The 26,451-nt window shown below is 37.4% G+C and overlaps 3 protein-coding genes and 1 non-coding gene across 10 annotated transcripts in view; 1 reads left to right on the top strand and 3 right to left on the bottom strand.

The window, feature by feature from the left end:
• Positions 1–23,391, bottom strand: part of Klhl23 (kelch like family member 23) — a 35,088-nt gene extending 11,697 nt beyond the window's left edge. Inside the window, exons 1-3 of one of the 2 annotated variants that reach the window (XM_021725902.3) lie at positions 23,252–23,391; positions 17,549–17,665; positions 1,310–2,524 (exon numbers count right to left, since the gene is read on the bottom strand). In XM_021725902.3, the coding sequence (XP_021581577.1) occupies positions 1,310–2,522 (1,213 nt within the window). In that variant the 5' untranslated portion in view covers positions 2,523–2,524; positions 17,549–17,665; positions 23,252–23,391. Of the gene's footprint in view, positions 1–1,309; positions 2,525–3,440; positions 3,573–17,548; positions 17,666–23,251 lie in introns of those variants that run through there. The other variant, XM_005324570.5, reaches the window with a different exon arrangement.
• Positions 309–380, bottom strand: Trnat-agu (transfer RNA threonine (anticodon AGU)). Its single transcript has one exon. It is a non-coding gene; the product is annotated as a tRNA-Thr (tRNA).
• Positions 19,915–25,568, bottom strand: Phospho2 (phosphatase, orphan 2). Of its 3 annotated transcripts, none has more exons than XM_040294441.2 (3): positions 25,465–25,568; positions 24,910–24,943; positions 19,915–20,677 (listed from the first exon to the last, which is right to left on the bottom strand). In XM_040294441.2, the coding sequence occupies exon 3, from the start codon at positions 20,649–20,651 to the stop codon at positions 19,926–19,928; it is 726 nt and encodes a 241-aa protein (XP_040150375.1). In that variant the 5' UTR covers positions 20,652–20,677; positions 24,910–24,943; positions 25,465–25,568; the 3' UTR covers positions 19,915–19,925. The 3 variants fall into 3 exon arrangements, with proteins under 3 accessions (XP_040150375.1, XP_021581579.1, XP_077873674.1); XM_021725904.2 differs by lacking the exons at positions 24,910–24,943; positions 25,465–25,568 and adding exons at positions 22,371–22,419; positions 23,252–23,381; XM_078017548.1 differs by lacking the exons at positions 24,910–24,943; positions 25,465–25,568 and adding an exon at positions 23,252–23,386.
• A 214-nt stretch (positions 25,569–25,782) lies between these two features.
• Positions 25,783–26,451, top strand: part of Cfap210 (cilia and flagella associated protein 210) — a 39,143-nt gene continuing 38,474 nt past the window's right edge. The window contains exon 1 of one of the 4 annotated variants that reach the window (XM_005324568.4): positions 25,783–25,954. In XM_005324568.4, coding sequence (XP_005324625.1) covers positions 25,906–25,954 — 49 coding nt within the window. In that variant the 5' untranslated portion in view covers positions 25,783–25,905. The remainder of the gene's footprint in view (positions 25,955–26,451) is intronic. The other 3 variants (XM_078017546.1, XM_078017545.1, XM_078017544.1) reach the window with 3 other exon arrangements.

The following is a 26,451-nucleotide window of genomic DNA, read 5'->3' as shown; positions in this document are numbered from 1 at the left end:
ACTAGTGTCAAAAAAGAAACAGAAAGGCCTGGGAAGAAACATTTGGAACAAAATGTCACAAACTTAGTAACAACCTACCAGATGTTTTTGGACAACTCCCGAGAACCAATGAATAAAGAATAAATGTAATGAAATAAGATTTCAATTTAACTTTTCTCCCCCAGTGGGAGAGAAGTAGAGCTAATATACTCCCAAACACACCCGAAAATACAATTTATCTGACAGATACTGAGACCCAGTAGTGTACTTGGCTCTGTGGGCCACATGAAGAGGAGTGTGCTGAATTTCTCTCTTTTTTTTTGGGGGGGGGGGAGTACTGGGAATTGAACCCAGGGCCTCACCCACACTAGGAAAGTGCTCTGCCACTAAGCTATACCCCCAGCCCTCTGCTATTTTCTTTTATTCTGAGACAAGCCTGCATCAAACTAGGAGAATATACTAGTTACATCCTATAGGGCACAAACCTTCTAAGGTTTTAAGGAAGGGCCTTTTAAGAAATTATCAATATATTTTGAGAGACTAAAAAAGTTGAACATTAAAACACAGAACTGAAAAGTGTTTGATTTCAAGGTCAACTAAAAAAATTAAAAGACAATTCAATAAGACTGGGGCTGTAGCTCAGTGATAGAGTGCTTAACTAGCATGCGTGAGGCACTGGGTTTGATCCTTAACATTGCATAAATATAAATAAAATAAAGGTATGCTGTCCATACAGAACTACAAAAAAAATTTTTTAAAGACAAATCAATAAAACTACTCAGGTCTGTCTCTTCATTTAGCCTTCAACTTAGATATAAATTCTTAAGACTTGAAGAAAGATCTAGAGAAAAGATGTAGAGTTAGTAAAATGGCTATACGTTTCCTTATATTTCTATTCCCTGATATTTCTTTTCTAGCCTGAGTAGCCTGAATTCCAGACAAGTTGGGGGCTATGTTTTCATCTGGAACATTCTGTGCAACATTATCTGTATAATCCACTGTAGTTCTTGGAGAACATCCCAAAGTGATAATCTTTTTTTTTTTTTTTTTTTTTTTTAGTACCGGAGATTGAACTCAGGGACATTCGACCACTGAGCCACATCCCCAGCCCTATTTTGTATTTTATTTAGAGACAGGGTCTCACTAAGTTGCTTAGTGCCTCGCTGTTGGCTCTGAACTCATGATGCCTCCAAAGCTGTGGGGATTACAGGATATGCCACGTTGCCCCACCCAAAGTGATAATTTTTTTAAAATGACTTGAAAGAGAAATGACTTCTGGCCTAATCCCAAGTACCTAAAAAAATATAGGATAAACAAAATTCACATTTACCTTTAATCATGTTTGCAATAGGAATCCATTTCTCTTTTAGTGGGTCATAGAACTCCGCCTCTTCTGCTGGTGCCCCTTTTCTGTAACCACCTAGAGCATAGACACAGCCACCCAAAGTGACTGCACAGTGGTAATACCTAGCATTGAGCATTGGCAAACCTTCTGTCCATTCATCACCTTCACTGTTATAGATCCACACTGTATCAAGAGCTTCTATGTTATCTGTCCTGTAGCCTCCAGTTACATAAATGTTGGGTCCCAAACTTGTAACACCGTAGCTCTCCCTGGTATAATCTGGTATTTCTGCCCCTTGAATCCAAACATTTGTCAAAGGATCCCATATATGCACCTCTGATAAAGGATGCCAGTAATAGCCTCCAATAATATACATTGTGGCTGTAGACCTCTGAGAAATCTCTTTATGCATGGGATTCAAGGCATTGTATATAAGAGAACGTATCTTATTTTCTGTTAGTAGGCAGCTTCTCTGAAGGCCTAATGCTGTCTTTAAATACACTGGATCTATATCTATGTTGATATAGCTTAGTAGATTATATAGGCATTCAATTCGGTTTTCTACGTCATGAGCAGTCCACTTAATAACTGGCTCTATGATAGCTTCTTCTTTCCAAACACTGAGATTCTTTCTGGACAAGATAAATAGAAACTTTTCAAGGCTGATTTCCAGAAATTCTTCTTGTTGCCATACTTCCTTAAACCTGGAACACAGAATTCTTCGAGATTCTTTCTCTAGTTCTGGACACACATGAAATTCTGCAAAGGAGTGCATTCCAATACAGTTATCAATATCCAGGTGCCTTACCAAAAACTGCTCACAAGCCTTCTTTACTGAAAGGAACTGTAGCAGATCTGCTGCCTCAAGCAGGCTTTGAACATTTCTTTTAGTTATTTCAATTTGGGAAGTGTATGCATAATTTACAAGGCCTTCCAGAATATCATGGTGGATGCCAGAGAGTTTTATTTTATTTTTAAATTTTTCTTTCATGTCAGCTGTGAACATTGCCTTAAAATAATTGCTGCAAGCAGCTAAAACAGCTCGGTGACAATGAAAGATTATGCCTGAAGGGCACTGAAGGGTGATATCAGTAAATAATCCATCCAAGTAAAATGTTCTGAATGCATCCAGAAAATCCACTGGATGAGTTGAATCCTTGAAAAGATAAATATAATCTTCTTGTCCTTTTAGAGCCATGGCTGCAAAAAAAAAAACCATGAAATAATAAACGTGTTTTCATTTTGCACAAATAATCAATGCTATTACAATCACTAGAATTGAATTAGTATCGGATATACTCCAAATCTAGACTAAGTTCAGCATCTCTAAGTAACATATGCAAAAGGTGGATGGACTGTTTCATAATTTATATGGTGGTCCATTTAAATTCAGGGTAGCTTGGAGCCTGAAATGAGGTCCCCGGATTCTTTAGTTCATTTGGGAAGAAATACTGATTTACTACCCCATTCACGCTTGCAATCTGTTTGAGGTTGGCGGTCCCTAGGGAGATCACACACACTAGGTGTCCGACGGTCACTTCATTCGCCTCCGGACCTTGGCCGACTCGGCTCGGCCGGGCCCCAATTCAACCTTTTTCCCTAGCGCCGTCTCCCTTTCAAATCACATCGAGATGCCACAGAAAGGATGTGAGAGGAAACAAAATCTAAGAAAAGGGAAATCCTGAGGTTTTTTTTGCTTAGGGAAAGACAGAAGGAAAGCGGCGCGGCCCGGGGGCAGAGCCTTCAGCCTGCGCCCCTTCCCGGCGCCCGCCGCAGGGGTTTCCGCGCGCCTGGCGCCTGGGCCCCGGGGCCCACGTTCCCGCCTGGAGACCGCCCCGCCCCGGGGCCTGGCGCGGGGACTCAACTCCCAGGCGCCAAGCGCCAAGCGCCACCCGCGGACCGGTGCCCGCATCCCGATGTCCCGCACAGGTGTGGGAAGGCGCCTCGGGCAGCCCCACGCGCCGCGCTCGGCCCGGCCCGGACTCTCGCGGCCATTGTCTGCGCCCCGCCGCCGCGGGCGGCTTAAAAAACCGCGCGGCCTCGCTCCCCGGCTCCCGGCCCCACTCTCTCCCGCTTGTCGGCCTCGGACGGTGGGTCCGCACTGCACCCCACTTACCTCCGCTGGCAGCTCCGGGACGCGGTGGTGGCCCCGGGCTAACGGCGAGCGGGGGCGGGGGCGCCTCCGGACCCTCTGACCATCTTTGGAAGCAGCGCAGCGGAGGCTGCCTGCTAGTGCAGCTCCAGCCCACAAGCGGCTCCTATTTTGGTGCCCCGGCTGCTCCCCCGCCTCCACCCGAACAGCCCCCAGCGCAGCCTGGGCGCGGGGCCACACGCGGGAACTCCCCCGTCGCCTGGCAGCGCAGCGAGCGGGGCGGGGCGGCGCCTCCCCGCGGGTTCCCCCGCAGCAGGTGGGACGGCTTCTCAGAGGAGGCCGCCCGCACCGCTGGCTGGCCCCTCTCCTGGCTCTCTCGGCCTCTCGCACTCTCGAGCGTCCTCTTAGATAAACCGAGCGAGTCCCGAACGAAGACCGTCTAAGTGTGTGCGTGTTTTCCCTCCCTCCTCAGCCTAGGCCCTCACGGGAGAGAGAGGGAGTGAGAGGGAAAGTGCGGAGAACACCGGACCAAACTGAAGGTTTCAAATTGGGGTTGTCTTCAGATTGCCAGAAGTAGCCGCCCTTTCCCACAAACGCCATCCCACCAGGAGCGGAGCGCTCAGGAGGGAGCCGTGGGTGACGGATGGGTACATCAAGGGTTAACCTGGAGGCTTTGAGAAAAACTCCGGGAGTCCAGGGCCAAGGCTAAGTCCCTTTGCAAGGATTCCAGCGGCTGTATTAGAGCCCAAGGAGCTAGAAGGAGCAACCCGCAGACTTTCTTGTGACAGCCAGACTGTTCACATAAGGATGTCCGTGTGCTGCACCAGAAAAGTTCGTTTTCTGTTCCAACAAAAACCAATACGAAATATTTTCATTTATCATTAATTCCCTCATTAGCAAGATTTTATTAAGTGCCTTTCAGCACCTACCTGATAGGGCTGGGAACTGGTAATAGAGCTTTGAAGTGGTGGTCCATGGCTCCCGTGGAACTTACAGTCCAGCCACCTTCAGGGTATGGAACCACACCACTAGAGGACCAGTGTGTTTCTAAGTATGGCCCAAGACAGAATTTATGAATAAATGGCCAGACATTACATAACAGAACTCTGAACCACCTATGAAGCTCAGAAAACCAAACCAGAACCTCTCCTCTGCAATTGGACCACAACAGTCAAGTGTAGGTCAACTACTGCCAGCTTCTCTATTTTCACCCTTACTTTGGCCTCAAGACCAACCAGAGGAAGCTAACTGTGTTCTCCAAAGAAATCATACAAAATATCCCGATTCTTGTAGCCTGCCCCCATTTTCCATGCCAAACACCTACAATCAGAGGATACCTGGGGCTTCTCCCCCACCACCACTTTCATCAAGCTTCTCACTTACCTGTTTGTCTTTGAGCCTCTGCCAAAGGCAAGTGATGATGAACAAATCTCTTGCTATAGCAAAGCTCTGAATAAATAGCAGCTGTTTGTTCTCCTTTGGGTATTTTAGTTTAATTCCACATACAAGACCATCATTTAAAAAAAAAAAAAAGATTTTTGTTGCCCAGGTTAGACTCAATCTCCTGGACTCAAGTGATCCTCTAATCCTTCAACCTCAATTCTCAGTAGCTGGGACTAGGGGCACCACCCACCACTGACTTTGGGTTAGACCATCTTAAATGAATTATATGGCATGCTGATTATGCAAAACCACAAAAACCAACCCTGATTTCTCTGTGGTGGAGACTTAGGAATATGCACCTAATCAAGGACAGCAGGTAATTCTTGTGCAATTAGGAGAATGTGTATTGGACCCAAAATGAAAGAAAGCTGAAAGATTCAAGATTGCAACATCTGCTCAACAGGTAAGTACTACAAAAGGAAAGTACATGAAATTTAGATTCAGGGCTAAGATTCATCTCTGACATTTTACCTAACATACAGCCTGGAGCAAGTTACTAAACTTCACTGATCTTGTTTTCTGACCTGTAAAACATAATATCAATGCATCCTCAGCCTAACATAAGTTTATTGAAAAGTTAAAATAAAGGGGCTGGGGTTGTAGCTTAGCGGTAGAGCCCTTGCCTAATATATATGAGACACTGGGTTCAATCCTCAACACCACATTAAAAAAATGAATAAATAAAATAAAGGTATTGTCTCCACCTACAACTAATTTTTTTTTAAAGTTCAAATAAAATTGCAAATGTAAACATACTGAGGACATGGTATATACATATTAGCTCTTATAATGAAGGAATATTTATGCTTAATTCTTCATCACAACACCATTTGGGGAGTTAGTACCTTTTTAACATTTCTTCAAAAAATTATGAACTCTGTAGTTAGTTGTAATTATAATTTGTCCTTCACAATTTATAGTAATACTATTGTTAGTATTGTCATTCAAGGACAATGTTGTGACTGATTAAAGATGGGACATTCCTTCCATTTTTGTCACCGAAGTGCAGAGGTGGCTGTGATTATAGTTACCAAATTTGATGCACAGAAAATATTATAAGCTTTACCTAACTTACAGTAGGTGCTTCTAGAATCGTAACTGTTTGTAATCAATGATTCACTCATTACATTGTCATTTGTGCAGCTATTTCAGATTGCTGCATGAACCAGTTAAAACTTTTGCTTCCATCGCCTGGTATCTCCTAGTTGTTAATTATTGTTTACAAATACATATCAGAGGGCTGGGGTTGTGGCTCAGTGGTGGAGCACTTGCTTAGCATATATGAAGCACTGGGTTTGACCCTCAGCACCACATAAAAATAAATAAATAAAACAAAGGTATTGTGTCCATCTATAGCTAAAAAAATATATATTTTTTAAAAAACATATATCAGTGCATATTAGACTATTAGTCTTCTTCACTTTATCAAGAGAAGAGTAGATCCTGGGGGATATTGCCAGGAATAGTTCCTCTTTACCATATGCTTTATCAAAACAAAAACAAAAACAAAAACAAGAAAACATTGCAGGGTCTGGGGTTGTGGCTCAATGGTACAGCACTCTCCTGGCACCTGTGAGGCACTGGGTTCAATCCTCAGTACCACATAAAAGTAAATAAATAAAATTAAAGGTATTTTGTCCATGTACAAAGTCAACCTTAGAAACTTAGCAAGGCCCTATGCAGCCTAGTGAAACCCTGTCTTAAAAAAAAAAAGGTTGTTAATGTTGCTCAGGCCCTTGGGTTCAATCCCTCATATGAAAAAGAAAAAAAGTGCAAAGGCTGATAAATTTGAGGCATTCAGAAACATATGGTCAGCATCATAAGTTAAATAAATGATACTATTCAAGAAGACAGATGTGCTATCTGCAATCCCAAGCCTTAAAGAAGTAAGTTAGAAATGGGTCATAAATGACTCTTGGCAGATATTGAGCTTGACATGGAGCTGATGCCTTGTTGACAGCACACTTCACCTTTTGAAAGGTTTCTAAAAATAATGATTTTATATGTTATTTTTACCTTATTAGCTTATCTTTCCACTAGGTATAGCCATGCCATTAAATGTTTGATATGCTGATTGTGATGCCATTATCAATGTGTGCAGACAGAAAAATTTTTATACTTCATTTGCATACTAGATTAAGCAGATTGCTACTGGTAAACAATGTATAGGTTAACTGATAATCTACCATATATAGCTGTGTAAATTATGAACTGTTTAATATCAGCTCCTGCCATTCAAATTATTTTAGTGTGCATAGTGAACATTGCCCTCAAAGTTAACATAACACAATAAACACAAGTATATTTGACTATCCTGGAGCTGAAATTTCTTGGCACAGCCTTTTTTGGTATTCTTCCTATAAAATAAGAAAGTATGAGTATTGTAGTGACAAATACTTTTTCAAGTCCTAAGTTTCTAAATCCTTGTTTTCAACAAAGTGAAAGAGGATTTTTACACAAAACTTTGCAAGAATTAATGAAAGGCATTACTATAATAAAATCTTTGCCATTCCTTTCTATTCATCTAAGTGAACACATTTTTCTCAGGGTTTACCTCTATAGAAAAATAAACAGGAATATCATTGATCTTGAATGCTATCTCATTCCAATCAAGGATACATGCTCTAGGGTTGGGGGAGGATATATGCTCTAAATGAAAAGAAAATAGTCCCATTCATCCAAATGAAATAACTTTTGATAAATTTTTTATTTTTGTTTAATTTAAAGCAATTGTTTTTGCGAATAATAATTATAATGTTAATTAGGTTTCTGACTTTTAATTTAATTTATATCAATTGTTTCATTGATTATAATAATTATAATGCTAATTAGGCCAGAAATTTTTAAATATTTAAGGATATAACAGTTAAAATTTAATTCATTTTCACTTTTATTACAGAGGTGAAGAGGTGATTAAAACAATATTTTTCAAGTATAAAAAATATACAGATAATGCTTTTCTTTGAAAGGTTCTAGTATGTGTGAATTTTAGTTACCACAGTTTAGTTAAATAATACCAGTCCTCTAAGAGGAGAATTCAAACTCCAGTTAGTATAATATATTATTAGTAGTACCTATATAAAATACAAACAGTGCTAGCTCTCAGTCAGAGAATTACTACATAAATAACATGGGCATCATGATCTCTGTGCAATCATGCCTCTTCTGACAAAGTTTGTCAATGTTTGGTCACTATGCATCAGTAATTCACTTCACAGAGGCAGCAAAGCTTGCAGTTGCTTTACCACCTTGTCTGCTAGTCATATATATATTTTAATTACCTATTTTGGTTTTATATATATATATAAAACCAAAATAGGTAATTAAAAGAGGGTATTGGCAAACAAGGATGAAAAATACATCAAAGAAATGAAAACTAATAATGCTGCAAATGAAATTAGAATCCAAGATAAATTAAGTTACAGAAGAAATAGCTGCCTGTGGGCATATTGATGCTGCAACCAAACATGCAGCCAGGGGAACTTAGTGCAGGTGCACTTTGTAACATAATTGAGGAAGTGGTCGTCACAAAGGTATCCCAGAAGAGCTGATGCTGGCAAAAAACTTCCCTTTACAGGAACTCTTGATATAGTTCATAGTAGTGTAGAGAAAACATGTTGGAAGCTGACCCAAACTTAGAAGTTTAATAATTCACTAAGTCATAGAAAGACAGATGCTTCCAAATCCTAAGTCATATAACAAAAGAAAGGCAAGAACTGTTTAAACTACTTTTTTAAAAAATGTAAATGCAATCACATCATTTTTTTTAAGAGAGAGAGAGAGAGACAGAGAGAATTTTTTAATATTTATTTTTTAGTTTTTGGCCGACACGACATCTTTGTTTGTATGTGGTGCTGAGGATCAAACCTGGGCTGCATGCATGCCAAGCGAGCTCGCTACCACTTGAGCCACATCCCCAGCCCTGTTTAAACTACTTTTGATAAGTTTTTTACAAAGAAATATAACATTTTAATTTTCAATGATTCCAATATTTTAAATTATGGTGCACTAAGTAAATATGTCTTTCATTTGCCTATACATTTTCATTTGCCTATATAGTAATAGTTTTTAATATTCTGATAAAAAAATTTAAAGGTGACAGTATAATCATAATTTTCCCCATTATTAAGATTGCTTTGCACATTTTCAACTTACATGGTTATTTTATGGACTTCCACTACTGTGAGAACTGCCTGTATTTTTAGTAGGACAACCTTCTTTGGAACAATAAGATCTCAAGAAAAAGAATGAAATAAAATTTTTTCTGTTTTTTATTTATTATTTTTTTTGTGGTGCTGGATTGAACACAGGGTTTTGTGCATATGAGGCAAGCACTCTACCAATTGAGCTATATCCCCAACCCTAAATTTTTCCTGTTTTGAAGAGCCTGTTTATGTGTTTTTAAATGAGGATAGTGGATTTCAAATTGCTTTGCTCAGTTTGTTACTAAACAGATTTAAAAGCATTATTTAGTAGTCTATTATAATGTCATTATCACATTAGAAATTACAATATTGGCAAATATGTAAACTTAAATGAAAAAATTTAATATCACTCTGAAAATGTGGGAATACATTGTTTTTTGAGGTTATTTTGGGGATACTTGTGAAAAAATACTTGAAAGAACACTGATCTAGTCTCAAAACAGGAAATAGCCTATTACCCCTTACTATTTGGAGGGATGGTCATTTAAAAGATAACAGTTCACTTGAGAATATATATATATAATATGTATGTTTGTATACATATACCAAATTCCAGATAAAATTAGTAAGAGACAGAAGAATAATAAATGGGACTTTTTAAATTTCAAGCAAGAGAAATCCAAAACTTCCAACTAGAAAAATAAAATTAAGAGCACTGGATCAAACAAATCAAATGTCTTCTTAGTCTGTTTTCTATTACCATAACTGAATACCATAGACTGAATAATTTATAAATAATAGAATTGGTTCATTCAACTCCTGGTTCTAGGAACTGGGAAGTCCAAGAGTGTGGACATATGCTAAGGGCTTCACTGCTGCACCATGTTAGAGAATTCACAGGGCAAAACAGAGCAAGTGAACATCAACACAGTTCTCTCTTTCACTTCTTATAAAGCTACCAATGCCATCAGGGGGGCTCCTTCCTGACAGCCTTACCTAAAATCCTAATTAATGCCCAAAGACCCTACTTCCCAATACCATCAACTCATAAATTTGGCCTTTAAGTTTTAACATTTTTGGAGAGTACATTCAAACCATGGCATAACAGACTGATACTCTCAAATAAGGCAGAGATTAAAACTCTTTAAAGATTACCTATCTCATTCATTAAAAACCATAGTATTTACAGTCATCTCCTGGATGCCCACCCCTAGCTACTAGCTATTTCATTTTGTCTAAACTGTTCTTTTGACAAGTTCAATCACTGATGTCAGGTTTTTGTTCAGTGTTACGTCCCAGTGAGGTCTTCTTTTACCAACCTATTTGAAACGATTTCCCTACAACCATTTGTTATTCCCTGATCTCCTTTTCTGCTTTATTCTAAACCATATTACTTTTTATCATCAAAGTATTGTATATTTTGCTTATTTGTCATTTTATTATGTGACTTCTCCTATGAGAATGTAAACTCCATGGGAGCTGTGATTTCTTTTTAATAGTCTTGGAAATCCTACCCATGGCCTTGCCTGTGCTAGGCAAGTATCCTATCATTGAGCTACACCCCCCAGCCCAACCTAAGTACTTTTGTTTATGCTGCTTACTAAGAGGAAGCATATCTTCTTTTATGTATTACTACATACACATCCCACCTCTTCATTCTAATTGTAAATTGTATCTTTCTTTGTAAAAGACATAGTTCTCCACTCCTTATTATTCATCAATTATTATTTTGTTAATGACACATAGTAGATACCTAAAAAGTATTTTGTGATTGAAGTATTTTTAGCACCAAAATCTGTATAATAGGATATTTTCTAGCTAAATGTAAAGGGGCCAAGTTTTCAATAGATGCCTCAAAGAATAAACTTTTATGTTGAACTGAGGATAATAACTTATTGTTTGGACTGGTTGTGAAAAAAAAATGTGATTTGGGTAGGTAACAAAATCCAGAGTAATGACTGTAGAGTGGTAGAGAAATGTGAACCAGCAAGGTTTCCAGCTGTACTGGTTATAAAATTTTATGTGGCAATCAGAATTTAGCTTAATTTTGAGTTTTTCTTGCTAGTTGTTTACATATGTGATTGAACATCCATCATTTAAATATAAAAAAGAAACTAGATTTTTGCTAAGTAACTTCTTCCATAAACAATGGGAGTTTCTAAAAATTTCTATCATGGCAAACATCCACATTAATATTTCCATATGAATCATCATAACAGAGAATTCACTTTGTATAACACAAACAAGTACAATAGCTTTTGGTCCAGAATATATCCCTTTCAGAGCACATTTGAAATTTGTCTACTATAGAGCTACTATATTCTCTATCTAAAAAGGAATCCAACAGAGTGCACAAACTAGAGGGTATTAAGTGAAACAGTCAATTAATTATTGTACATATATAAATCATATATATATCCTTACAACTGGTCTCATCTGAAGATGTGCTATGGAAGCATTAGGTCAGTAAAAGACTAAACCATGTTCTGGGAAAAAATATATCTGATATTAATCAGGGAAGTTGCTATAAATTCTAATCCCACTTAAACACTTAGCTAAGCGGCTGGGGATGTGACTCAAGTGGTAGCGCGCTCGCCTGGCACATGTGCGGCCCGGGTTCAATCCTCAGCACCACATACAAAAAACAAAGATGTTGTGTCCGCTGAAAACTAAAAAAATAAATATTAAAATTCTTTAAAAAAAAAAAAACCCAACACTTAGCCAAGCCACTGTACCCCATTCAGTGCTTGTGTGCATTTGCCCTATCAATACCATTTGTCCATTAAAGCAGCTTATGAGACAGCAAAGAGAATCTCTAACTCTTCCTGAGAGCTAATTTCAAGCAAGAGATTAAAATGTATATGTTTTAAAAACAAATGAATATGCAAGCATGTCTGAGATGGCATTTTTAAAAAAGTGGACTAGAGATGTAATTATAGGTTACACTATATAAAAGACCCTTTAGAGGGCTGGGGTGGTGGCTCAGTGGTAGCGTGCTTGCCTAGCATGTGTAAGGCACTGAGTTTGATTCTCAGCACCACGTATAAATAAATAAAACGTGGGCTGGGGTTGTGGCTCAGTGGTAGAGCACTTGCCTAGCACATGCGAGGCCCTGGGTTCAATTCCCAGTACTACATAAAAATAAATAAATAAATAAATAAAGGTGTCCAAATACAACTAAAAGATAAATCTTTAAAATAAATAAATAAATAAATAAATAAATAAATAAATAAAACAAAGGTCCGTTGACAACTAAAAAATATTAAAAAAAAAAGATGTTTAGTGTCAGATTTAAGCTAATAGATATGTGCCACAATACACATTTAATACTTAGGTAGGAAATGAAACTATGTATCTAACACAAGAAGTAGGTGATTGAGTTAGGCATCAAAATATTTATTAAACATATTTCTATGTTGTTACAAGGCTATAGAATTGGTGATAAGAAAATTAAAATTTCAGAGAAAAATGTTCTGGATCTGTGCCTTTAACAGAAGCCATTATTTAGTACATAATTTAGCATGTGATTGCTATATCTTCACATGATCTACAAATAAAGATGTAGACTAAGAGCTGGGAATGCAGTTAAGTGGTTCACTTGCCTTGCATATTTGAAGTCCTGGGTTGGATCCTCAGCACAACAATAAAGAAAGGTATGAACTTTAACCACTGAAGGTTGTTACAATTGGAGTGAGAATAGCTACCATTGATATCTAGTGAAAAGAGGTCAAAAATGTTAAATATCCTGCAATGCACAAGAACTCTCCCCTGAAAAAAAGAAATTATCTGGTCCAAAATGTCTATAATACCGAAGTTGACAAAGTCTGTATTAAGTCATTCACCATACTGTAACAGAGCCCCTTTGAAATTAAAAGTTGCATCCCAACTTTCTGGTAACTACTTTTCTGCATCCGGAGTTTCCCCTTGCTGAGAATGGAAACTGAAAAGTTGCATCCTGGCTCAGGCAGGTGCCAAAAAAACTGAAATTGTGGCCTACTTTTGACTAGCACTAAATCTACATATGTATATATTCTGCCATTTGTCCCACTGGACCCCTCTCCTCCTATAAAAGCTATTCATACCCTCAAGTCTCTATCCTTGTGGGAACAAGGTTGGCTTTGAATAAACCTGTTTTCCTTCACCAACCAAGGTCTCCCAAAGTTTAATGTAGCAACATTAAACTTTAAACAGGCTGAGAAAAACAAAAGACCATTTTATATTCTTGATTGTATTTTAAAACCTTGATTTAGATCCTATTAAGACCACATAAATGCCATGGTATCCTGCTTAGAGAGGCAAGGTTGCTTCTTCTTACGGACTGCCCTCCCAAAGCCCTTGCTGGTTGGAGTAATCCTGCTCTTCCCATCTACAGCTGAAGGAGGTTTGATGTCAAAAAACTTAAACCATCCAGTCTCCAAATTTTCATAAGATACTCCAGCTTTTTAGATCTGATGGACATTTTTCCAACTGCTACCTAGCTTCACTGCTGGAAGCTTTGGGAACTTGTCCCATGAGTGGTCATTTCTTTCTGGCTAACATCTGTAATGGTTTAATAAATTTTGTTTCCAAGATCCTGGTTTAATACCTGCCACAGAATAACTTACCTCAACTACTATGCACTGATCACTAAAGGAGACTAATTAGATACAGAAATAAACTGCTTAAATGGGACCTAGTATTATTACCAGGAATGAAGGTTCTACTATTTGCCTAGCATGTAAAAGGCCCTAGGTTCAATCCCAGCACCAAATAAACAAATAATTTTAAAAAATCTCCATGAGGTTAAGTCATCTTTCCTGTTTGAGTCTCATATTCCCATGCCTTAGACATGTAATAAAATTTGTGTTCTTTTTCCTGTGACATTTATTGTCAGTGTATTTTATAGACTAAAATTCCCAAAACTTCAGTATTTGCATTGTATGTAAAACTTCCATACAATGCAAATACTGTTTGTCACAATATAGCAATGTTACTATGCTCCATATATGAAGTATTCAAATAGATAAGCAGAACACAAGACCCTACTGATAAGTGAGCAAAGAACATGCCCTGACATTTAAAAATAGGAAACAAATGAAATGAAGTTGGACCTTGGATTGGGGGTGTAGTTCAGTGGTAGAGAACTTATGTGAGGCCCTGGATTCAATCCCCAACACTAAAATAATAATAATAATAAATAAATAAAAATGTTGGACCTCAGTAAACTAGCATTTATTCACTTTATAGTGTGTGTGTTCAAGGTGTTAGGTGCTGGCATATGTAAGGTATAGAGTTTCTTTTCAAACAAAGGCTCTTTAGCATCCATTCTTATTGGCTGGTGCTTCTGATTTTATTGGTTTATACCTCTAGTGATTGTCAAACATTTTAAATATCATTAAATATGTGCCAATGCCTTCTTAACTTGTAGTAAATTAAATAACACTCCCCTACCCAAATATATCAGGGCTAATCCATAGGACTTGTAAATGTTGCCTTGAAAAGAAAAATGGGTATTTCCAAATGTGATTAAGCCTATTAAAATGGGGAGATTACCCTTGTTACATCAAAATTCTTGAGACCAAAGGAATCTCTAAGTAAATGGGTTTAACAAGCCATTATTATGCTAGTCAGAAAAAGGACCAGATCCTGGGACAAGTTCCCCCAACTTCCAGCAGCCAGGCTAGAAAGCAGTTGGAAAATGTCTACTGGACTTAATTCTAAGAACATTTTTATAACAAAACTTTGGGGAAGGAAAATGTAAGTTGTTTATATTTAACCTGTCTTGCTATTGCTAAAAGGAGTGGGATAACACAAAGTGAGGAACGTTTTGGGGTAGATGGGCAGTCCACAGAAGTAATTATTGCTTCTGGATTAGCTGGTGTTGTAACAGGATGTGGTGGCTGGCACCTAGGAGGTCCTGATGGTATTTGAAGTAAGGTTTTAATATACATTCAGAACTGAGAAGCGGACTTTTGTTGTTTATGGACTGTAGCTATTAACTAATTAACCTTACCCAGCACTCCTCCCCTTTATCCTCTGGTCCTTGTAATTAAATTGAGGACAACTTAGAACATTTTTTTTTTTCTCATCTTGGATGGTCTAGGTAGGCCCTAAATGTAATCACAAGTGTCATCATAAGAAAAGTCAGAGAGAGAGATTTGTCACAGACAGACAAGAAGAAAGGGTCTTGCCTAGGGCTACATTCAATCGATCCTCCTGTCTCGGCTTCCCAGGTAGCTGGGAAGCATGAGCCACCAGGGCAAGTTAAAGCTACTAAGTTCTGAGGTAATTCATTATGCAGCAATAGATGACTAATATAGTCACAAATTACCAAAGCTCACTCAAGAGATATAACTTGAATAGTCCTTCATTTAATAAAAAAATTCAAATATGGTTAAAAACCTTCCAACAAAGAAAACTCCAAGCCTAGATGAAGTTGAAATTGGTCACTGTTGAAGTCAATGAAGCATTTTAAAAAATAATGACCAGCTATTATTTTCATTGTTGCTTCTTTTAATGTAATATTTATTTTTGGCTGCTTTATACTCATTCCATTTTTATTAATCAGCAGGTTTTTAAAAACATTTATTTATTTTTAGTTGTAGTTGGACACAATACCTTCATTTTGTTTATTTATTTTTATGTGGTGCTGAGGATCAAACCCAAAGCCTTGCACATGCTAGGCGAGCACTCTACCCCTGAGCTACAACAGCAGTTTTATAATGTGATTTCTCTTTTTTTTTTTTTTTTTTTTTTTGGTGCTGGGGACTAAATCCTGGGCCTTGTGCACATTAAGCATGCATTCTACCACTGAGCTATACATACCCATATTTGGTTTTCATTTTATTTATCCTTTTTAGGGGTTCATAGGTTCTTTCTTTTTTCCAGCTATGTTGCTCAGGGTGGCCTTGAACTTCTGGGCTCCAGAGATCCTCTTGCCTCAGTCTCACCTAATAGCTGGGAATACAGGTGTCTACCACTATTATGTCCAGTTGATATTAGTTCTTAAAACTAGTTTGATGTCTTTCATCAATTTTGTGAAGTTTTGTCATTATCTTACAAACTATATTCTTCTCCCCTGGGATACTTCTTTCCTATATTAGATCTTTTTACAACATTTTTCTTCTGTATTTTCATTGTTTTGTCCCTCTTTGCACCATTCTATTTTCTTCTAACTTGTGTTTATTCACCAATTCTTTTTCACTATTGCCTGCTCTGCTGTCAGATCTATTAATTAAAATTCTGATTTTCATTTCTAGTATTTCCATTTTGTTTTTAATATAATTTTCAATTCTTTGCCAAAATTCTCAGAAGTTTGTCTCTGAGGACTCCAATATCTGGAGGTCCTGCAGATGTGTTTAAAAAACAATTTCTGCTGGTTTTCACTCATGTCTCTTTGTGTGGCTACTTTTATTGTGTACCCTATAATGTGCTTGCAAAACTTCACATCTATTTGTTTTTGGAGTACTGAGAATTGAACCCAGAGGAACTTTACCACTGAGTTACATTTCAAGCCCTTTTTATTTTATTTATTTAAAGTATTTCTTTTTTAGTTCTTTTTAGGTGGACACAATATCTTTATTTTACATTTATGTGGCACTGAGGATCGAACCCAGTGCCTTGTGCATGCTGAGTGAGCACTCTACCACTGAGCCACGACCTCAGTCCCCTTTTTATTTTTGAGAAGGGTCTCACTAAGTTTCTTAGTGAGTTGTTAAGTTAGCAAGGCTGTACTTGAACTTGGGATCTTCCTGCCTTGGCCTCCCAAGGTTCTGGGATTACAGGTGTGTGCCATGTGCCTGGTCACATTTATTTTGAGGACTAGTATGTTAGTTTCTTTCTGCTGCATAACAATATTTCTATAAATTTAATGTCTTAATTGCAAGATCCTCTGCTTCATGGTCTAAGGTTACAGTCATAATGTTAGCTGGTCTCAGTTGAATCTCCATTGGAGCAGGTTCACTTCGAAAATCACAGGTTGCTGGCAGCATTTGGTTCCTTGCAGAATACTGGAATCAGGGCTAGAGACCACCCTCACTTGCTGGCCATGTGGCTTCTTCCAGCAGCCAGCTCCAACATGCCAGTTTGCTCTTAAGATGGGCATGAGCATTTGATGTAATCATTTATACACAATCATGTATACACCATCATCTTCATGTTATTTTATTGAGTTGAAACAAGCCATAGATCATACACACACACGGAATACCAAATGACAGGGATTAGCTTAAGAGTCTTCTATACCTAGTCCTCGTAAGAAGTAAATTTAGATTTGCTTTTGCCAGGCACCTGGGAACTCTAAAAATCTTAGATTCAATCCAATTTCAGAGACAGAGTATTTAAAGCCATCCTTTTAAAGGTATATTTACTTCTGGATCATTCTTATTCCTAATGAGCACTACTTAGGATCCTTTTCCCCTGACTCAAAGTGAGGGAAAAGCTTTACCAATGCAGACATACTTCAGTGTCTCTTCCTCTGGTCTCATGAAGTTATCAACATAACCCCTTAATGCCTCAGCTACCACTTACAGATAGGGCAATTTACAGGGAAAACAGTCTACTTACCGAAGTTTCTTAGAAATTCTTCATTGTCAGCTCTCTGTAGTCTTTAATCAGATGTTTTTGACATTTGTTCAAGTGTCAGCTTTTATGCTCAGCAGAAAATCACTTGGCCAACCATTACTGTAAATGAAACTTATTTTATGTATTTTTGTGGTACAGGGAGGGATTTAACTCAGGACCTTTCACATACTAGGCAAGCATTATTGAGCTACAGTCCTAGTCCAAAAATCTAATTTTTTTTAGTTCTATAATTTTTAATGTTAGTGGTCTGAGCATACACAAATGTAATTTATAAGAATAGATGTGTTTCAATATAATCTAACCTATTAAAGCAAAACAAAAATCTACCTTTTAACTTAAAAAAGATTGCAGAGTATCAATTTTTCCTCACTAAATTATACTGAATATTTATATTTCTGGAGCTTCACATAATTTGGAAAAGAAAATCCTAATATTATTACATACTGAGTATTTATGGCTAAAACATGAGTTTAGAAATTAGAATAGATTTGTAAAAATTTCTATATTAGTTGATGTTTTGCTAATATCCCTATATGAAAGTCTCTTAAATGTTGAATAGTCCTACAAATTACTTATTTTCTTGATCAAAACTTCATTGCCACCAGGCGCAGTGGTGCACACCTGTAATCCCAGCAGCTTGGGAGGATGAGACAGGAGAATTGTGAGTTCAAAGCCAGCCTCAGCAAAAGCAAGGCACTCAGCAACTCAGTAAGAGCCTGTCTCTAAATAAAATACAAAATAGGGCTGGGGACGTGGCTTAGTGGTCAAGTGCCCCTAAATTCAATTCCTGGTACTCCCCCTATTAAAAAAAAAACAAAAAACAAAAAACTACATTGCCAAATAGAAATAACACACTGATTAAACCCAACATACTAGTTATTGTCTATGATGCTAAGACATAAACTTAAGATAATTAAAGGACGGACATTAATATGTATTTTATTTCAAAAAGAAATAAAGTTGATGAGAACTTGGACAATAAATACTGCATCCATTTTTTAATATTTACTTTTTAGTTTTTGGTGGACACAACATCTTTTATTTTTATGTGGTGTTGAGGCTCGAACCCAATACCCCGGGCGCATGCCAGGCGAGTGCGCTACCGCTTGAGCCACATCCCCAGCCCAGCATCTATTTTTTTAAAAATATATCTTTTAAGTTGTAAATGGACACAATACCTTTGTTTATTTATTTTTATGTGGTGCTGAGGATCAAACCCAGTGCCTCACATATGTGAGGCAAGCGCTCTACTGCTGAGCCACAACCCCAGTCTCCCCACTTTTTTTTTTTTAATGGTGCTGGGAATTGAACCCATGGCCTTCTGTGTTAGGTAAGTGTCTACCACTAAGCCACATCCCCAGACCCAGCATCTCTATCTTTAAAATACACTGATTTGAGAGCCTCTTATTATTATTGTTTTTGGTACCAGAGATTGAACCAGGGGTGCTTAACCACTGAGCCACATCCCCAGCAGGGGTGTGGGGCACCTTTTTTTTTTTTTTTTTAGTTGTAGATGGACACGATACCTTTATTTTATTTATTTTGATGTGGTGCTAAGTTTCAAACCCAGTGCCTCATATGTGTGAGGCAAGCACTCTGCCACTGAGTCTCAATCTCAGCCCTGATACAGGGTCTTGGCAAATTGCTTAGGTCCTAAACTGTTGAAGCTGGCTTTTTGAATTTGCAATCCTCCTGCTTCAGCCTCTTGAGCTGCTGGGATTACAGGCAATGTGCCACTGTGCCCAGCTGAAAGCCTCTTTTTCTTATATGAATAAATAACCGGGGGTGGTGGGGGAAGGCATCAGGCTTACTTTTAAGATCTGAAACTACTGGATATACTTTTGAAAATAATTATCTTAAGAAAATTTGGCCACTCTCTCTAGGAATAAATTAAAAAACACAATCCAACTATACTTTTGGCATAGACCACTGGTTTTACCTACCTCAATTCTGTACTTTTCTTTTTTCCAATTTTTCCTATACACATGACCACCTGAAAAGCTGTATTTGCCATTTCCTTGCAGTTAGGTGGGGTATTATGACTAAGTTTTCATCAATGGTATTTAAAAGACATCTTGGGTACAATTCTGGGAAATTCCCTTAAACCAGGAGCTGTAACCTTCTCTCTGCCCTCTTTCTTGCTAGCCAGAATGTTGCTGTGAGTGTTGGAGCTTACACAACCTAATGAGTTGAAAGCCAAGTGCTTGGTAGAGCAACACTGCAGCCTTGAAATACTCCTGGACTTCTTTGAAGAGAGGGGAATTTTTTTCTTTTTTCTTTTAAGCCACTAGTGTTAAGGGTCTTAGTTTTATGCTGATGAACCTAATCTTAACTAATACACATTTCAATTGTTGGTATATTACTCCTTTATTAGAAATTGTAAATGAGAAATTATTTCAACACCTGAAGACCAAACCACAATAGAAGATTCCATAGATTCAAGATTTTGAGACATTCTGGAAAGAGTTTTCTGTAAAGTATATCCTTTCCGTGGCATGGCAACATCATTCTTCTTTAAAAAGGTTACTGGACAGACATCATTCCCACCATCACCTATATACACAATTTGTGTATAATTCACTCCCTGTTGTAACTGTTTTTCTACAAATTCTACCAAAACTACATTTTTGCAAAGATTCTTTGGGCACCTATTACAAGAATGAGCATGATAATTTTCCACAGTGAGATGACCATTGCTATCAAAAGCTGCTGGATTTGTAAACACTTTAGCAAATATATCATGAAAATTGGCAGCTTCTAAAACCCAGTCTATGAAGACTGAATTTGAATCTGAAATAATGATGCAGTCAAATTTATCCTTATTCTTTCTTATAAAGTTGAAAAGTTCCACCATCCCTGGAGTGAAAGGTATTGATGTCATTGTTGTTTTCATTTCATTTTCTCTTACACCTTCATCTCCCAAGTATTTAAAGACTCTGCCCATAAATTCTGTCCAAAATCCTTTTTGATAAGAATCTTGTAGTTCAATAGGAAGTTTTTTGTCTGGAGCACACTGCACAATCCAGGTGTCACTATTGTCATCTATGATTGTATTGTCAAAGTCAAACACCAACAAAATTTTCATGGTTCCAGAAATAGATTTGGGTTACCCTGAAAAAGAAGAAATATGATTCCCTAAACATACTGTGTTTGCATACTGGCTATTAAACTAACTTTAAAGCCTAAGTAACTATTAATCTGCTAAACAAGGAATATGAACAAGTGATTAAGCATATTAAGATCACCACTTAATCACTTTTTCCTAAGAGGCACAGGCCATATTTGAGTATTTTAAGTGAATCGAAAACAAAATATTTAGAAATGATACTCAGTATTATTGTGTTTCTGTGGGGATGATTCTTTGAGCACTCAGAATGAAACTACAGAGCTATCCAGAAAGGAAATTTATGAAGTAATCTCTTATAGTCAAATTTATAAAAGTTATAAGAAGAAAAATCAAGTAAATCATCCTTACTATCTTTAAATTATCAATCAGTCATACTTATTTGATTACCTTATTATATTTTCAGTAATCCTCACATTAAATAACAGGTCATAAATAATATGGATTCTCCATATAATTTTAGTAACTAAAATTCTGAACAAATTTAATATAGCATGTAATCCTGTAAAATGTAAAATAATTTTTTAAAAAGGTATTTAGCTGAAATTAATTTCTAAATGCCAATGTTATAACTAGGTGACTGCTTAATGTTATCATGAAAATTCTAAAAGAATTACTTGAGAAATGGAGGTCAATTCAATTCTTCCAAACCAGAATAATTCTCGTTAATAGTTTTCACATTAATTTACATCTTCTTTAGATAGTTCAGCTTTGAGGGCCAAATATTCTGAATGTACTTGAGTAATAACACTACTTGTGATGGAACAAATTAGTCTCTATTTTCATTGTTTCTAATTAGAAAACAACAAAAACATCTGGGCGAGATGGTGCATGCCTGTAATTCCAGTGGCTGAGGAGGCTGACACAGGAGGAGCAACTTAGTGAGGCCCTAAGCAACTCAGTGAGACCTCTGTCTCTAAATAAAATACAAAAAAAAAAAACAAAAAACTGGGGATGTAGCTCAGTGATTGAGTGCTTCTGAGTTTAATCCCCAATACAAAAACAAAAAAAAAAAAGAAGAAAGAAAGAAAAAAAAAATAATGAAAACCATTAATTATAAATCACAAGAGAAAAGGGAAAATTAAGCAAGTCAACAGACAGTATAAATGAATGTTATCATGTGAAAAAAGTTAGCAATTATAGAGAATACCCAGGAAAGGCTAGAACTTGTGTGTGCAAACAAAAAGAAAAAAAGATTGGCAAATATTTTTGAGTAACCATTATATGCAAAGCATGGGACTGGGGACTTACAATCATCAATCATCACATTTAATTTTTACATATTATTAAGTAAAAATTATTATTATCCTCATTCTAAAAATATAAACTGAAACTTAAAAGTAGCTGAGTATTAGAACTGAAATTTTGGACTCAGCTTAATTCCAAGGTTTTTGCTTTTAAGTACAACACTCCAGTGTCAAAGAAACAGAATATTAAAAAGTATACATTACTTTAAAAATAAAATACAGGGGCTAGGGTTGTAGCTCAGTGGCAGAGTGCTTGCCTAGCATGTGTGAGGCCTTGGGTTGAATCCCCAGTATTACATAAAAACTAAATAAAAAAAGATATTGCATCCATTTACAACTTTAAAAAAATGACAAAGTAGGTTATCCTGATTAAAAACATATTTAATTATAGAAAAATATTCATTAGTCTCAAAATACACACTAATTACAATACCACATTTGTGATCCAATTTATAATCATCCTGAGATTTTAGCAAGAAATCCTAAAAAAAAAAAAAAAAAAAGTGTAGAACTCCATCAATAAGAAAAAGAAGAAATCAATTAAAAATGGGAAACATACCATTTAACCACGTGCATTTTCTGGTTTATTACAAAAGATATGTAGCAAAGACAGAACAGAGCTCTTGAAGCACACGTGAGAAAGTATTCTTTCTCTCAAAGTTAGAAAATCCTATTGTATGAATTTAGATGGTACACAATATGCTAACACTCTGGATCCTTGTATTATAAATGCTTAATCCAGGTTTCTGTTACTGGCTCCCAGAAATTTAAGTGAAGAATTCACTTTTCCATAGAACCAATGTAATAAATAGTAATAAGGCATAGTTGATGATCACATTAGTACTATAAGCACATTTTAGATTAAACATTATTATGAGCATTTGGCATTTGTAATTTTAAAAAATTTTCTAGGGTTCGGGGTGAAGCTCAGAAGTAAAGCACTTGGCTAGCATGTATGAAGGTCTGGGTTTGATTCCCAGCTCGTATTAAAAAAAAACCCAAAACACTAATGTAACTTATTGTTGGTTGAAAACTGCCTCGAGCCTATATTTAGTATATAATAAATTACTGAGATTTCTGAACTGTTAGACTCAAAATATCATGACATTGAAGTTAACATGGCTTTAATGCTGACCTAGGAATATATTTTTCTTAATTTTAGATCTTTTTTCTTTCACCATTCAACATATACCTTTACTAAAAATACTTGGGACTGGGGATATAGCTCAGTAGGTAGAGTACCTGCCTTGCATGCACAAGGCCCTGGGTTCAATCCCCAGCACCACAAAAAAAAAAAAAAGAAAAAATACTTACCCAAATTAGTATTTCCAATACAATTAATCCTACTTCAGCATAGAGTTTAGGTTAAACAGTCATGACAATCTTCAGTTTTAAACACCAGTCAGTTGCCAATTGTTTTTAAACATTTCTCCTATACTGTATGCAGGGAAAAAAGTCTTCTGATTTGGAGCACAGAAATGGAAACCGCTTAACTCCTACAATTAATAAAAGTATTTTAAAAGTTGTATTTTCTAATTATGCTGTTTTTCTTGTATCAGAAAAGCTTTTTTTTTTTTTGGCAACAGGATAAAACCCTTTGAATACACAAATAACCTTAAATAAATACAAAACAGGGAAAGGTATATGGAAAAATATTTTATCCACTGGATAAAATCACAAGTGTTAAGCCAATTGAGATTTCCATGTTCCAGTATTTTTTACTCATTAAGCAATAAAGAAATATCACATTTCACTTTCAGTACACATTCAGAGATTTAGTGATGTGCTCAAAATAAAAATAACTCCAAAAGATTAAGGGCACAAAGATTTAGTTTTAAGGATGTAAATCTATTTGAAACCTATTTGTTAAAATTCCAAAAACAGTTATTAACTATTCCCCACAATCAGCATCTATGAGGTATGTCTGCAATGTTTCCAAAAGGTAATGACAGCCTATGTGCTTTTTATAACAATGAAAACTGGAAACTACACAGATATTCAAGAATTGGGGATTGATTAAATCAAGTATGTGTCTGATAGCAATCTAAAGGAATATTTATTCAACCAGTAAAAGCTATGATGTTCAGTTCACAAAATAGTGTTTACACTATAATTCCTTTTTGTTTTTTAAAAAAGAAATGTTCTTTTGCACAGTAGTAGGGTCTTGATGAGTAGTTCAACTGCAGTTTCTACCTTCCACATTAATCATGTAAAAAAAAAATTCCCCAGAATAACTTAAACTCTGTTTCAGATCATTGTGCAAATGGTATCTTCTTAAATTCACAACAAAAAAATAAGAGTGAGAGGCTAAGAACAACAAATAATTAACTCTAGATCAACTTGTTTGTGAAGATGTACAGGTTAGAGTTGCAACCTGGTGTTAATAATATCTGACCATATCAAACTGGCAAATTTCTAACATCAAATCTTATGAGATTCAATACTTTTTGTTAAAACTCTACAGAATTTTTGTTGGGACTCAATACCCCGTGATCTCTGATGATTTTGCACATCTTAAAAGCAATGCAGTCACAGTCCATTGCTCTGGACTACTGTCTAGAGGATGTTTGAACAGTTGCAGCCTTGAAAGACAAGTCTGCTGTCCATTAAAAAAAAAAAAAAAAAAAAGATTTGAGTTCCCTCAACTCAGAGTTCCTGTCCTGTGATGCTCACTCCACATCCACAGGACTCTGGCCTGCTTCACAACACTCTGTCTTGGGGGAACTGAGGAAAAATTGCTGATATTCTGGCTACTGCTGTAATTCATTCATCTCTGCCCTAGGATTCTTGGGTGTTGTACAAAACTGTGACAGGCTGTTTTTAGCCTGCAAACAGGGTCAAATCTCCCACACTTCCCAGTTCTTGATGAGTTTTAAGCTATGCTCTCCCCAAAACTATCAGTTTTGTATATGCACAACATTTTGTTAGCATTACAATTAATATAAATATTTTATTAATCTTTCCATACTTACCAGCATTATTACAGTGGAACATCTGATAGAAAACCTGAAGGAAAATAGCACAACTAAGTGTTAGAAATTTACTTATTAAAAATCTTAGGTGCTTTCATTTTGAGTGACTTCAGTTTGATGCCTAATGTATACGTGTCGCAGGCAACTAATTAGTAATGAAATCATCTGTACATCAAGGTGTTTGAGAAGGATCTTTTGAAACCAAGATCGCACACTCACTCTTCACCGATTTTTGTGTCGTTATAGAGATCTGACTGGTCTTCAAAATACATTCAATTTACTATCATTTAGTTACGAGGCGGTTCAAAATAGCTTAAAGGTCCAAACATGAATGTTTTGGGGAAAACATCCAGATTTTAATAGTCCTATAAAAAAAAAAAAAACTTAGCCCCACCTAGCCCTGATCAATACCTCAGAAATCAAATCATTTAAATATAGCTTTTGTGTCAATTAATCCCTGGGTTTGAGAGTTAAGGGAGGGCTTTCCCTTCACATTCCACCCGCGAGGAGGTCTGTGGGCCACACACACCGAGCCCAGGCCTCGCACTCACACACCTGCTGGGTCCACCCCGAACGAAGGCGTCGGGACCTCTTCGGGGTCGACCCCCGAGAGGCGCGCACCAGGTGGGGATAGGAGCAGCAGGCGGGGCCGGGGCCCGGGGTCTCCTCACTGACCCACGCCGGGAGTCAGCAGCCAGCAGCCCTTCTGGCGTCCGCGCGGCTCCCGCGAGTCCGGTCCTCCGGCCTCGCCCCGGCGCCTGGCAGCTAGGGCCGCCCACTCACCCGCCCGACCTCCGCTTTCCGCGCAGGCGCAGCCTCAGATCCCCAGCCTCACCTCCTACTAGGGTGCGTTCCCGGTTCCTCGGCGACAGTGTGCGTCACTTCCGGTACCGTTGCTAAGCAACCAAGTGGTCAGGGAAACCCTCCGTAGGCAGGAGTCTACTCTGCGCTGGTCTCCTATCCGGGTTTGGGCGCGGGGTGTGCTACTAGTTAGAGATGCTAGTGCGGTTTGGGCGGCGCGCTGGACAGGCGAGGGAAAGCACAGGTGAGCTAACCTGGCCCTTTCCTGCTGAACTCCTGGGAGCTTAAGCTTCGGTATTCACTGAATGAATAGGAATATCTTTGGGAAATATCAATGACCTCCTTAGACTCTGCTACAAACCAGCTGAAAGGTCTTTACTACAGTCTCTTGAAGGAAACATCTCTATTACCTCCCTCCACTCTAAAATCTCTCCCTAAGTCAAATGATTTGATAAAGTGTAAAAAACAATAATTGTAATAATGCTACTTAAGATGTTGTAACTCAATTACCTGTTATAAAGTTTTGACTTTGTAATCGAAATAGAAAAGTGGGCTTCTAAATAAGTATTGATCAGTTTTAACTACAACGGTTTCTTAAATTTGTAAATCTCCAGCTGGGCGTGGTGGCACACACCTGTAATGCCAGCAGCTTGGGTGATTGAGGCAGGAGGATATCAAGTTTGAGGCCAGCCTCAGTAACTTAGCAAGCCCCTGTTTCCAAATAAGAAATATAAGGGGCTG

Source organism: Ictidomys tridecemlineatus, chromosome 7 (assembly GCF_052094955.1).
Source record: "Ictidomys tridecemlineatus isolate mIctTri1 chromosome 7, mIctTri1.hap1, whole genome shotgun sequence".
Taxonomy (NCBI): Eukaryota; Metazoa; Chordata; class Mammalia; order Rodentia; family Sciuridae; genus Ictidomys; species Ictidomys tridecemlineatus.
The sequence above is the reverse complement of the archived record's forward strand: the minus strand, read 5'-3'. Positions and strand labels throughout refer to the sequence as shown.